This window comes from Schistocerca gregaria, chromosome X, assembly GCF_023897955.1.
Source record: "Schistocerca gregaria isolate iqSchGreg1 chromosome X, iqSchGreg1.2, whole genome shotgun sequence".
Classification (NCBI taxonomy): Eukaryota; Metazoa; Arthropoda; class Insecta; order Orthoptera; family Acrididae; genus Schistocerca; species Schistocerca gregaria.
This window is the reverse complement of record NC_064931.1, coordinates 365606849-365620623: the sequence shown is the minus strand read 5'-3', so window position 1 is coordinate 365620623 and position 13775 is coordinate 365606849. Positions and strand designations below refer to the sequence as shown.

The window sequence follows — 13775 nt, the reverse complement described above, 5'->3', positions numbered from 1 at the left end:
TTAATATAGATAAAAAGGGCCTATAACACTACCTTGGGGAACGCCAGAAATCACTTCTGTTTTACTCGATGACTTTCCGTCAATTACTACGAACTGTGACCTCTCTGACAGGAAATCACATATCCAGTCACGTAACTGAGACGATATTCCATAAGCACGCAGTTTCACTACGAGCCGCTTGTGTGGTACAGTGTCAAAAGACTTCCAGAAATCCAGAAATACGGAATCGATCTGAAATCCCTTGTCAGTAGTACTCACACTTCATGTGAATAAAGTGCTCGTTGTAAGCTATCTTCTTATTCCTGTATGTACACTGGTTAACTATTAGAAAAATTCCAGCCCCAATGAAGGACTGAACCCCGTAATTTTAGCCTACGCGTAAAGAAACAAATTCACTAGAAATATTAAAGCGATTTCTGTGTGGCTTCCTGTGCTTCTGTACTACGCTGGGCTTCAGTCCTCAGCTGGAAGTTTTGCTGATAATTAACTGCGATGAGCTTGGAAATAAGGAAAAAGAGTTAAGGAGTGTAAGCGCTCTGAAGACGTTATAAGCATTAGAGATGAAACACAGGCTGTGAATAGGAAACAATAGGGGCTGAAATCGACCGAAATTCGTCTAACCTTAACGAGAAAAAATACGGAAAACCTATTGTATATGTGGGTGAGCAGGCAACAATTTAAAGTGCGCTTTTCGCGACTGCGAATCCATTGGCGTAACTAATACTGTCCCTTTCACAGGCGTCTATTGTCTATTGAGGCCTAAGCGCTGTAGCGTGCGAGTGAGACAGACGGGAACCTACGTCTTAGGGAAACCCAGTAGAAGCCGTTGTGGCCAAGGAGACATAGCAGTGTTAAATATGGCGGACTTAATATCGGCTATAAAGGGAAACATTTATGGATACTATTTAATTCTGTGGTAATGCAGGGAATGAAGCCACAGTAATTTTAATCCGCCATCCTCCATAAATTTTCATGGTAATCCCAATAAAACTTGAATACTGATCATATCTATAATAGTTTAGGATTTACTGTTTACGTGAAATTAACAAGCATTGTAACGAAGACCTGAATGCTAAAATCTGAACGCTTTTGTGGATCTTAACGATCGACATTTCATATAGAATCGCATCATTAAAATTAAAAACGTTGTAAATATCAAATATGTATCTTCATTTGCTTAAAAGATATAGTAAATTTAAATTATCAGTATTTTCAGTTAAGCATCAGATCATCATTTCCTCCACACAAAACACATTGAACGATGACAGCATGAAACCTTATTGAACCATTAGGTCATACAGTATTTGTTGTAAAGTTTAGTGCATAATAGCTACTTTTGTTCTTTATTTATTTATCAGAAAGCACATTGGTGCAAGGCTACTACCGTGTCATTCAAAGCTATGAAAGAAATTGTATTGGTTTTACGTAAAATAATTTAACGTTTGTTATGTAATGTATATTATTGATTGTTTATTTAGAACGTGAAAGTGGTCAAGCGTTGACTATTAAAATGTAAAAAAAGTAGAATAAGCTGTAGTCAATCAGATGGACGGCTTCAGGAAAGGGAACTGCTCTAGTCAGTTGAGCGACAATGTTCGGCACGCGGGGGACGCGACCGAGACGGGCGGAGGGACAGTTCGGCTAGAGACACCAAAGGGTACAGTTCGGAAGCAGACGCTAATGCGGACAGTCGGTCCTCAGGCAGCTAGGAAGTGAAACGACTTAGAAAATTTGGCGTTGTGTGGTATCACGGGATTTAGTCTCTGATCGATGACCAGCCGCGCGCCTGGTGTGAACTCTAACTTTTCGCGTAGATGACTTGTATTTCGCGATGAGATTGTGAATAATCGAACTGTGTCAAATGGATATACACTCGAGTGTAACAGTAACTCTAAATACGACCACTTTCGCTATTAGTTTGCTTTCAGAGTAAACTTTATTCTACCCAAATCGCAACTGTGTGGCCTACATCGTTTATGGGTCGTTGATTTATTTCGCGATATTATTATTACTGTTATTATATGTTATGTCACCTCTATATTTCGCAAACTTGCCATCAGCCAGACAATTTAACCAAAAGGTCACAGGTGTCTCATTTAGGGCGTGTAATGCGATACGTGCAGTTCAACCCCTATACGCGTTTGAGTCAATACATTTCGAATGTCCACTTCATTTCGTTTCATTTCCTGTCACACAACTTTTTAGAAAATTCTCGAAGTGTAGGTAACACTTTCACTTCAATTTTCGAAGACATTATATCGAAATACGAAACATGCTGTTCTCTCAGTTCACAAAATACTTTTGCAAATTTTTTATAGTAGCTCCCAGAAGTTCAGAATCCAGCAATCCCATAGATTACAACAGTTTCTATGATTCAAATCTTAATTTTGCTTGAGTTGTTATGTTTCCAGGATTTTGCAGAAGATCCTTAAGTACGAAGAATGGGTTTCATCTTCAGGATAGTTCCTCTTTCTAACCCTTTCTTCGTTCTCTTCATCAGCAACGCCAACAGTTTCTGACCATACTCCTTCAAATCCTGTGCCTCTAATGTTTTGCGGTGTGGTAATATTTTTGTTTATTTTTTCCGTGCGGTAACAGTTGTTCATGCTCTTGTTTTGTAAAATTTCAAAAAGAATATCTGAATATGCTGAAGCTTTACGAAATTGAATCAAGAAAACGTAGGTTGGAGTCCTTGAGAAAAATTGCACAACGCCTGAAGCCATGTTGACTACTTAGTTACACCAGTTCCCAGATTCCTCTTCCACTGAAGTTAGGGAAATGATACCATGAGTTCTATAGAGATGAACTTTGGTTACGAGCCTGGAAGTAAAATACAGTCTTGTAGGCGCGACACTGAGTTTTCTTTTCGGTAAAGGCTTTAAGATATCTGTACGTGAAGTGGAATGTGAGAAAATGCGGATAAACAGATTGGGAAAATTTTCATCCATTGTATGCGGAACTATTTTTGCACGAATATGAGACTGGAAATGTTGTGGCAAAACCTGCAGCAAAGTCTGCAATGCAAAATACATTGGTTTCGACGTCAATGATGACCATTTCCAGTACCTTCTGTGATATTCGTAAAGAACGGTCAATCCTATGTCAGTCTTACTGTAAATATTTTCTGGTCCAGTTTTATTTCGCCTACCCTGTGGAAAGAAAAGGCAACGACAATAGGACCCAGTCATATGTCCTTACGTTAACTCGGAGATTATCCCAAAGTAGTTTCTCTCGAGTCAATATTCTCGGCAGTTTTCATTGAAAAACGGGCCATAACTTTCGGGACGTGCTACTGCAGTCGTTGCGTGTGACGCCAGACTGTTTTTCCAACAGAATACAGAGTTTCCCAAATCTTTATGGTCAAAATTATAGAGATAGTAGAGCACCCTAAACGGATTGTTTTGCGGTAGGGGGCCAGTTGTTGGAAATAAATACTTTTCAGGCGGTACGACGTCTGGAATGAGCAATATGTTATGAAACATAAGGAGTTTTCAAACATACGCCTCACACAAACAATTGCCTGCCACACTAACGGTGGCATCACCTAGAAAAACAACACAATCGTCTGTGACATGTAAACCATGAAGTTTGTAACTGTTGAAATTTCTTGACTGGTTGTCGTAGACGGACCATCACTCTAAGGACCCTGCCGCATCGGGATGGCACTGCAGCTCTGCTGACAGAGACGCCAGACAGAAGCGTGGGACGCAATAGAGCCTCTCGCAGATGGCATCTACTTGAGAGTGGCAGCTCTGCAGCCAGAGCGTCCGCCTCGAGGTTCTGCCGACACGCCTGCCAGTACACCTGCCGCTCACCCCTACCTAGTTATTTTCCCCCGAGCTCTGTGGGCAGTTTTGACTCCGAATCTTATCTGTCAGATGTAGATGAGACCAGCAACAAGGGATACTTCATCTCAGGACCCAAAATGCGAAATGGGGGAAAAAAGGTATTGGGAATTACGAGCGTCACAAAAGAAGCAGTGTCGAAATAAGCCTCTTCACCTTATAATCAGGTTCAAACTACTTATAACGAATCCTTTGGACTCCGGCCCACTGAAAATCGTGGAAAGTCATCGATCGTCTATTTCGTCACAGCCTTTCCCAGATGCTCCAATCACAAGAACTTTACACCACATAAAACACACATTTCACCATCCGGGCTATGGATGTTTTCCTCAAAACCAACTCCACGCCGAAATAACACATCTATATCTCCGGCTGCAGAAAATGGGTCCGATACATCAAAACCGCTGAAATTATTTTAAGAAATAAGATATGTAAACAAATGAGGCACCTTTCCTTCTTTTTGTATAAAGGGTTTGTTAGGTGAATTTCAGTCTATAATAACGTATTTCTCAAATAAAAACTGACAAATCTCTTCTATGTACACTTTATAATCGCAACTAAAACAGTAAATATCACTGCAGACAACGAATAATTATCTACCGGTTAGACAGGTCACGAAAATCTTTTCCCCTGGTGAAATTACTTTCCTGAAAACAGTGTCCTTTTTTCGTCAGTTAATTTCTGGAGATCTCCACTAACTCGTCAAACGAAAGTACTGTCAATCTCACAAAACTGCAAAATTTAGTACTGTAATTTCTTAAATCATTATACAGCGTGTGAAATAACCAGTATATGTCACGACCAGCAACGAAGGGATGTACTCAGAACGCCTTTTCCTGCACTGCCTCTTTATTTCGAACTTTCGCACAAAGCTACTGGCTCTTCTACTGAGCACAGACTGAAAGAATTCCTCTGACGTCTCCGCTGGTCTCTCGAACTACCAGACCTGAGCGCTCCCAGCAGACCTGCGGTGGCGTCCAAGTCCTGTAGGGTCCCAAGTTCACAAGACTTGCTGGCTCCTTGCTTGCCCTGAGAAGCGAATGCAGCGCCGAGGTGGAATTTCATAAGCTTGACCAGAGCATAGCGCCGAGTACAAAGGCGGGCTACAGCAGGTAACAGCCGGAAATCCCTAAAAGAGGTTTGGTGTCCCAGGCGTCTACGGAGGTTAGGCTACTTGCGCTTTCCGACAGGGGTGTTTCCCAGAAGCAGCTACTGGCGTACTTCCAGCCGAGTAGTTTTGCAATGTGGAGAAAAGGTCAAGAAAGTCGCAGCTTATATTGCCAATCAATGTATGGAAAATCCTAGTATACAAACTGAAATTTCGAATGTTTTTAACCTGCCGCAAACTCCTCAATAGATCAAAAACATCCGAACGTATACTTTCTGATAAGCTGAAGGAGGAAGCAGGAAATGTATATTTCATACTAAGATTCAATTGCCCTGCCTCTTCAAAAAGAAGGAAAAGGTACACAGGTTTTGACAAATCGTTGAGAGATATAAGAGTATGCTAAGAAGAATTGTCAATATTCAGGGACATATGAGGAAAAAAAATCATTCGAGGCAAAATTGTATAGCAAACATGGGCTCTAAAATGTATGCCTTAAGAGTTACGGACACTTGTGAAGTAGAAGATATTTGTTTTTCAGTATCGAAGATGAAGACGTGCTCACAGCTCTTAAGGTATGCATTTTAGAGAAGACCATGACTTTTATTGCTTCGAATGATCATTCCGGTCATACCTATGAATATCGACCATTTCACCTGCGACACCCTGTATAGAAATATTTACTTGTATTTGCTGATTTTAAAAGTTGTGCGTGCTGCCACCATTTCATGCTTCATTATTACTTAGAGTAATATGTTCCAAAGTTTTGTAAGATCGCGAAGTGACCAACATGAAGAGGCGGCCATTTCAATATGTACAGTTATAAAAAATATTGTACTTTAATTATAGTAATTTTCAATGATATTTTGTAAGAAGGTGTGAACATGGCTAGAGTGGAAATATTTCACGAAATTGTTACTGGCGGCGCTGCTGCGCCTCGGGATATTTTGCGGCCAGTATTTTCGCACGTCCGTGTCTGGTCAACATTTGATGGAGAGTCTGGGTAGTTTGTTCTCTGGAAAGCAGTCCTATCCCAATATTTGAACCCTTCCAAGTTTTAGTGGTGAGATTTTTTTGAGCAGCGAATCGGATCTTCTACATTTTCCAGCTGTTTTCCAATGTCATGTATTTTTGCGAGGAGTAGACTGCACTTTTCCGCAAGCGATAGTTCTATTTAGTGTTGAACTTTAAGGGACAGTAAAGCAGCATCACTGATGAAACTTATTAACGTACAGTCGAGACTTGTATTTTGCTTCTGCTTCCACGGTAGCGTACATAACTGGAGAACGTGCCAAATTTTATTTGCTATTCACACCATCTTAACAGCACTTAGTTACGACCTTAATTATGTAACCTCGATGCGGAAAAATACGTACTGAATGATTCTATCTAAGGCCGTCATGTTTATTCTTGAGGTTTGAGTGAACATATACAGAATTCAGCTTCGTTATTGTGTTGACTACATCCTTTATTAGTTTTTTCTACCCTCTTATAATTTAGCAATATTGTAGCAATGAAAGTCAATTTCGTGTGTGCAATCAGCACTTGTGTGAGAAACCCTTGTGTCTACAGCTGCTACTTTTAGTAGAACGCATGTACAACAATTGACTACACAAACCTATGGTTGTAAAGCCACACTTCGTTGTCAGAGTCGTTCGCAAGTGCGAACTTCAATAACTGCTAGAACTTATTCGAGCACATTGATGCAACAGATCGCAAATAATTATCTCAGCTTGCAACATGTTACAGTAACTAGCAGAGACGCACCTTATATACGGTGTGTGTGTATGTGTATTAAACCGGGGACCTAGAAACGACAGAGAGACTTCGTCCCGCCGTAGCCCTCAGTGGTTCACAACCGAACCCAGCGTTATTGTGCGGTTCGGCCCCCAGTGCGTGCCCGTGCCCGCCCCCGCCCCCGCCCCTCCCCGGGAACGTCTCATACTAGACGAGTGTAACCCCCAATGTTTGCGTGGAAGAGTAATTATGTTGAACGTGTACGTGGAGACAGTGTTTGCACAGCAATCGCTGACATAGTGTAACTGAAGCGGAATAAGGGGAACCAGCCCGCATTAGCCGAGGGAGATGGAAAATCGCCTTAAAAACCATCCACAGGCTGGCCGGCACACCGGACCTCACCACTAATTTGCCAGGTGGATTCGTGCCAGGTACCGGCACGCCTTCCCGCTCGGGAAGCAGCGCGTTAGACCGCGTGACTAGCTCGGCGGGTTTTATATACGGTACAGCAGGATGTAGTGCCCGGAAAAGTTTCACAACAGGCGTCATCTTTATCACACAAAACTTAACGCCGTGGATACTGGCGCGTTCTAGCTACAGAGCTGGGCAAGATTATTGACAAAGAACTGCTCGCACAGTAGAATTTGAGAAGGTATGTTCAGTGATGAGATTTATTTCAACCTTGACAGCGTTTTCAACTGCGGCAATATCCAAGTTGGCAGTAATGGAAGTCCATACGCCACGGTCTCCTAAGATCAGCAGTAGCTATTTTCTACGAAATTTTGGGCTGATATTTAATAAGATATACTAACAGTACCTTATCTGTTGCTAAGGTGTTCGAATACTTCACGTCGCCTGCTAATCATTTGAGATGTGCTGCAACAGTTATAGACTACTACTAGTTGTCGGCGAGAGAATGTGGTTTTAACACGACAGTGCAACATCTCGTCTCTATATTAATGTCCTTGTACACCTGAACAACAGATAATCTCACCTTTGGATTGGAAGTGGGAAGTGGGAATCCTGGCCCACTTCCAGTGGAATCGCCTTAACTCGCTATTATGTATTTTGTCGTATAGAGTGTGTGTGTGTGTGTGTGTGTGTGTGTGTGTGTGTGTGTGTGTGTGTGTGTGTGAAATTAAGAGGAGCTGGGATGTAGGGTGTTAGCGGGCAGTCTCATAGAATAAAAAATACGGATCTCTGAGAGAATATGACAATTTTTATGTGCCGTTGTAATGCGTGCAATGAGACTGGCGGTCGTTACTTTGAGCGCTTCTTATCAGCGTAAGTTGTTGCTATAAGACTGAAACTGTCTATGTCAATAAACAACTACATATTGATTCTCTGCCACACTTTCCTATTTCAAAGCTCTCTGACGAGAACTTCTGCTATTTGTATAATTTTAACGCCAAAACTTTGAGCCGCCTGTGTAAGAGCAATGCGTTCACATCACAATCGTGTGTACTAATTGTTTATTTAGAGTGAACCAACAACAAGCTTGTCACTCTTGTGGAATCCAGTTTTTCTGTATCAGTGTTATACTGCTGCGGACACAAAAGAAGTTGTGGAGGGAGTTTTTGTGTTGCACACGCTGTTAGTTACACTGCTCGCGGCGGCACCACCACCACCACCACCACCACCACCCCGAAAATTTGTGGTGGTGGTTTCTAGCATGAAAACAATATCTGACACATACAATAAGTAAATAGTTTCAAGAAACTGTCTAGTACATGGGTAATCAAAAGGTGCATACTTACACTTCGATTGCTTTATTCCAGTTGATGACGTATCCCGACAGAACGAAGGATTCTATGTTTACAACGTGAATGTTCCCACGCTCGGTGCCTACGTACAGCCATTTGCTCTGCAGAGGCAAGTGGATGTAGGTGATCCTGTAAAAGGAAATACAAAACTCAGTTTACAGATTTTATACCACATGCAGTATTTCTACTCACTTCACACTGTTATCAACTTGCAGCCTATCGAAATGAACTATGGATATAGCAACGTATTTTGACTTTAGGTGCAAAGGCTACGAAACATTCAATTATTATGGCAACGACTTGCGCAGAAGTCTGTTGAGTTCAGAAATTATTGTCAGGTGATACAAAATTAGCACAGTGATCTACATCAAGAAAAGTGATCCACTATTCTGGATCAATTTCGCCGGCACTTTCAGACCCAGCTACTTTAGCAGGACGACTGCGTGTTTTTACGTTTAAACGGAACACAATCTTCGCAAAACAATTGCGTCGAAAAGCAATAATTTCAGGACCACTTACACAGGGGTTGGACAAAAATATGGAAACATCGCGAGAAACGGATACTTGAACATAACTGCAGATGATGGCTACACCTTCAGATTGCACTGTTGTATTTGACCACGAACGGCAGTAGTGCCGTGTCCTCAGTACGCTGCAATAGTGTGTCGTGGTTATAACTGTGTTCTGTGTAGCTGACAGTGCATTACGTCGAAGCTCAGTGCACTCGAACGTGGGCAAAATGTTGGTGTTCGTATGGTGGGTGCCTCCGTAACTTAGGAAGCCTAAATGTTTGGCGTTTCAAGATGCAACGCGTGGAAGATATCTAAGACATACGGGGAAAGCGGGAAATCATCAGCCGCTAAGCACTTCGCGGACGAAAGTGTGTGTTGCGTGATCGTGGTAGATGATCGTTGAAGAGGTTAGTGACAAAAAAATAAGAGGATGACAGCTGCAAAAACCACTACAGAACTCAAAGTCACTCTCGCGGACCCTGCCAGCGCAAAAACACCACGAAGGGAGTTCCGTAAGCACGGAATTGCAGGGAGAGCTCGAATTCCTGAACCGCTTATCAGAGATGCGAATGTCCGCAACAAGAAAACGTGGTGTCCAAGTCATAAAACCGGTACTATGGAGCAATGGACGGATGTAATTTGGTCGAAAGAGTTTCGTGTCACACTGTTTCCAACTTTTGTCCATGTTGACATCTAAATTATGAATCATGGCGTACGCTCGATGATGATTTGGGCAGCCATATCATGGTATTCCAGAGGTGTCATGGTTACACTTTAAGTTCGCATTACTGCCAAGGATTATGTGACAATTCTGCGTCATCAGATCCATCCCATGGCACAATATCTGTTCGCATCTCCCATGACCACCACAGTCACCAGATTGCAATATTATTGAACCTTTGTGATCTACTTAGTACAGAAGTGGGCGTGATCGCCATCCACCTCCATAATCGTTACCTGAACTTATTATTTTGCAGGAAAGAGAGTATAAAATTCCCTTAAAAACCTTACAGGGTCTGTATTGATCTATTCCGAGACGACTGGAAGCTGTTTTGAATAACAACGGATTACCTAAAGCATATTAGGTATGGCAATTCTTTCTCAGAGGTTCAATATTTTTGTCCAATCCCTGTACTACCAGAGACACACATCCAGCTTGTGGTTTTATTCAATAATAGGTACGTAAGACTGGCTAATTCCAAGTGTTATATGGGAATTGGTTGTTGCTGTTGGTACTGTTCTAGTCCAGTTTCACATTTATTGACTGCTTAATGATGAAGATGCAGTTGGCTATGGGAAATCGTGGTTAATGGCAAAAACTTGGTACCGCCAGAAGTCAAGTGAGGGGAAAAAATGTTTTAGAGGATTTTGATCTAGGATACAAATATTGTTTTCTCTGAAGCAATATCACATCTGATAACGCTGTAAAACCAGTTTTGCTGAAATAAACTTAATCAATTACTTTCGTTATTCCTATGATGAAATGTGTTCTGAACTGACTCTCAATTCAACATTGCTCTGGGAAACACGTATCACTTATTTTCAATCTCTTAGACTAAAAACTTGGATGTATGTGTTCTCGTGAGTATTATCGTTGAAATTCAGCCCACGAATTACATTAAATTCAAATCAATTTTTGTGGTATTAGTGACTTAGCAGTGTACCGCTTGCATACTCACGCTGAGGTTAATACGTTTAACAGACCAACAGCACCAGCACCAATAGCTGTAACACCTTCGAAATTTCATCGCTTCTTTATCGGATTAGCGCATAATTAAAAATTAGAATCTACTGCAGTATGAATAAGCTGTATCACTGTTCAGAGCTGAATTTCCTTCTGAAGCCTTGAAATCATTAAGGTGATTGTATGTTTACAAGATGTTCTAAGTGACAGGGCCATATTTTGACTGTTAGGGTCGAAAACTAGTAACTGTAGTCACCTACATACAGTGTCTGAACGCCACCACAGAGTGCAAGTAGGAGTATATTTGTACCAATATTAACGATTTTCTACAATAAGTCCTTCGAGTACTTTTTCACATAGGCCTAGTAATCATCACTTTATTGCAAAACCAATAACAGACTCTGAAAGCTTGGACTTTCAGCTCTTTTTCAACGTAGTCCCTGTCACGATTGATGCATTTTTGGAGACGCTCCGGAAGCCTTTTGGTATCCGTGTCGTACCACTCGCCCGCCGACTCGTGCAGGAAGGAATGGACAGCTGCCTTGAGCTCTTCGTCGCTTGAGAATTTCGGTCCCTCCAAGTGTTGTTTCAAGTTTGGGAACAAATATTAGTCAGAGATGTATCGCTGACTACTGTTTATCGCCCTCCACCATAAATCATCATCATCTCATCGTCATCATCATCATCATCATCATCATCATGAGATGTATGGAGGATGGTCAATGATTTCCCACCCGAATTGGCGATGATGTTTGGTTTGTGGTGCGTTCAACTGCGGGGTCATCAACGCCCGTACAAAGTCCCAAATATTACACAGTCCAATTTTTAGATGATCCAATCTAACCATTGTAACGAGTGATGATGATGAGGAGGACACCACAAAAACCCAGTCCCTGGGCAGAGAAAATCTCCAAGCCGGCAGGGAATCGAACCCGCTAAACAACACTAGCTGCGGACGAATTTGGCGATGAGATCTATCTTTGTGCTGGCGACGTGAGGGCGGGCGTTGTCATGGTGCGAACGAACTCCCTTTGTCAGTCGACCCCTCCTATTGCTCTATATAGCACGGCGTATCTTTGTTAGTGTCTAGCAGTACCTTGCGCAATGATTGGTGTACCTCTTTCCAGGTGGAAAACCAGCAGAACGCCTTTTCTATCCCAGAATACCGGAGCCAACACTTTCCCTCCTTGACGGAGTTTCCTTTAACTTATTGACATTTGGAGAACCGGAAGGCCGCCACTGTTTCGATTGTTCCTTAGTCTCTGACGTGAAGCAGTGAACCCACGTCTCGTCCTCGATTACAATTAAATCTAGAAATTCCTCACTCTGTTCCCGCTAACGACACAGAAACTTGCGGGCACTTTCGATGCAATTTTTTTGTGTGTGCACTGGGCATCCGCGGCACCCAGCTGCACACGCCTTGTGATACTTCAAATTGTCCGTCAAAATCTGGTCCACGGTAGTCTCAGTCGGTTCGGCACACGCCGATCCGCAACCAAAACTATTTCGACTTTCGTCACTCTCTCGTCCGAACTGACGGACGCCCGCAGCCGGCGTCGTCGTGCACGTCTGTACGGCTCATTTTTTTTACGTCCATACATTTTCCTCCATACACATCGGTCAAATGCCGATGGATGTCAATAAGGGTTGACCCCATACAGTACAGAAATTTAATCACAAGACGCAATTCCCATTTGGCGGGAGCGTCGATTTTCATTTCATCGTTAACGGCTGCAACGCAAGGAATAAGCGTCGCGGAGAGGTGGGACTGGCAAGAATAGTGGTGCGGGAAGTAAGGATCAAGGCGCTTTTGTCAGATTCAAGCTACAATATGTGATCAAAAGTATCCAGACACCGCTAAAAACATACGTTTTTGATATTATATGCATTGTGCTGCCACCTACTGGCAGGTACTCCGTATCAGCAACCTCAGGAGTCATTAGAGATCGTGAGAGAGCAGAATGGGGCGCTCCGCGGAACTCTCGGATTTCGAACGTGGTCAGGTGATTGGGTGTCACTTGTGTCACATGTCTGTACGCCAGATTTCCACACTCCTAAACATCCCTTGGTCTACTGTTTTCGATGTGATAGTGAAGTGGAAACGTGAAGGGACACACACAGCATAAAAGCATACAGGCCGACCTAGTCTGTGGCTGACATTGACCACCGACAGTTGAAGAGGGTCGTAATGTGTAATAAGTAGACATCTATCCAGACCATCACACGGGAATTCCAAACTGCATCAGGATACATTGTAAGTACTATGACAGGTAGGCGGAGGTGAGAAAACGTGGACACATCACGCCGGTAAATGCCAAACGACGCCTCGCTTGGTGCAAGGAACATAAACATTGGACGACTGAACAGCTGAGAAACGTTGTGTGGAGTGACGAATCACGGTACACAATGTGACGATCTGATGGCAGGTTGTGAGTATGGCAAATGCCTGGTGAACGCCATCTGCCAGCTTGTGTAGTGCCAACAGGAAAATTCGGAGGCGGTGGTGTTACGGTGTGGTCGTGTTTTACATAGAGGGGGCTTGCAGCCCTTGTTGTTTTGCCTGGCACTATCACAGCACAGGCTTACATTGACGTTTTAAGCACCTTCTTGCTTCCCACTCTTGAAGAGCAATTCGGGGGTGGTGACTGCATCTTTCAACACGATCGAGCACCTGTTCATAATGCACGGCATGTGGCGGAGTTGTTACACGACAGTAATATCTCTGTAATGGACTGGCCTGCACAGAGTTCAGACCTGAATCCTACTGAACACCTTTGGGGTGTTTTGGAACGCCGACTTCGTGCCAGGCCTCCTCAGTGCAGCACTCGGTGAAGAATGGGCTGCCATTCCCCAAGAAACCTTCCAGCACCTGAACGTGTGCGTGCAAGAGTGGAAGCTGGGCCAACACCATTAACGATCGAGGGCGCCACGAACTTTTAAGTCATTTTCAGCCAAGTGTCCGGATACTTTTGATCCCGACTGGAGATCATTGGAGACCTTACTTTCCGGACAACCCTCTTATCTCCCACATTCGACCATTTTTGGTCTTCACTGACTGGCCTCATTACGCCACCGGCTTAGTCTAGGTCTACCACTCATAAATTGTAAAATTGATGTTTGTGTAAATTT

The 13775-nt window shown here is 42.9% G+C and overlaps 1 protein-coding gene across 6 annotated transcripts in view; it reads right to left on the bottom strand.

The window, feature by feature from the left end:
* The window catches only part of LOC126299600 (syntaxin-binding protein 5), a 901795-nt gene that overhangs the window by 461825 nt on the left and 426195 nt on the right, over window positions 1-13775 (bottom strand). For all 6 annotated transcript variants that reach the window (XR_007552829.1, XM_049991623.1, XM_049991624.1 and 3 more), the window contains exon 4: window positions 8445-8579. Coding sequence is in view for 5 of the 6 variants with exons in the window: in XM_049991623.1 (XP_049847580.1) it covers window positions 8445-8579 (135 nt within the window). In the remaining variant the exon portion in view is untranslated. The remainder of the gene's footprint in view (window positions 1-8444; window positions 8580-13775) is intronic.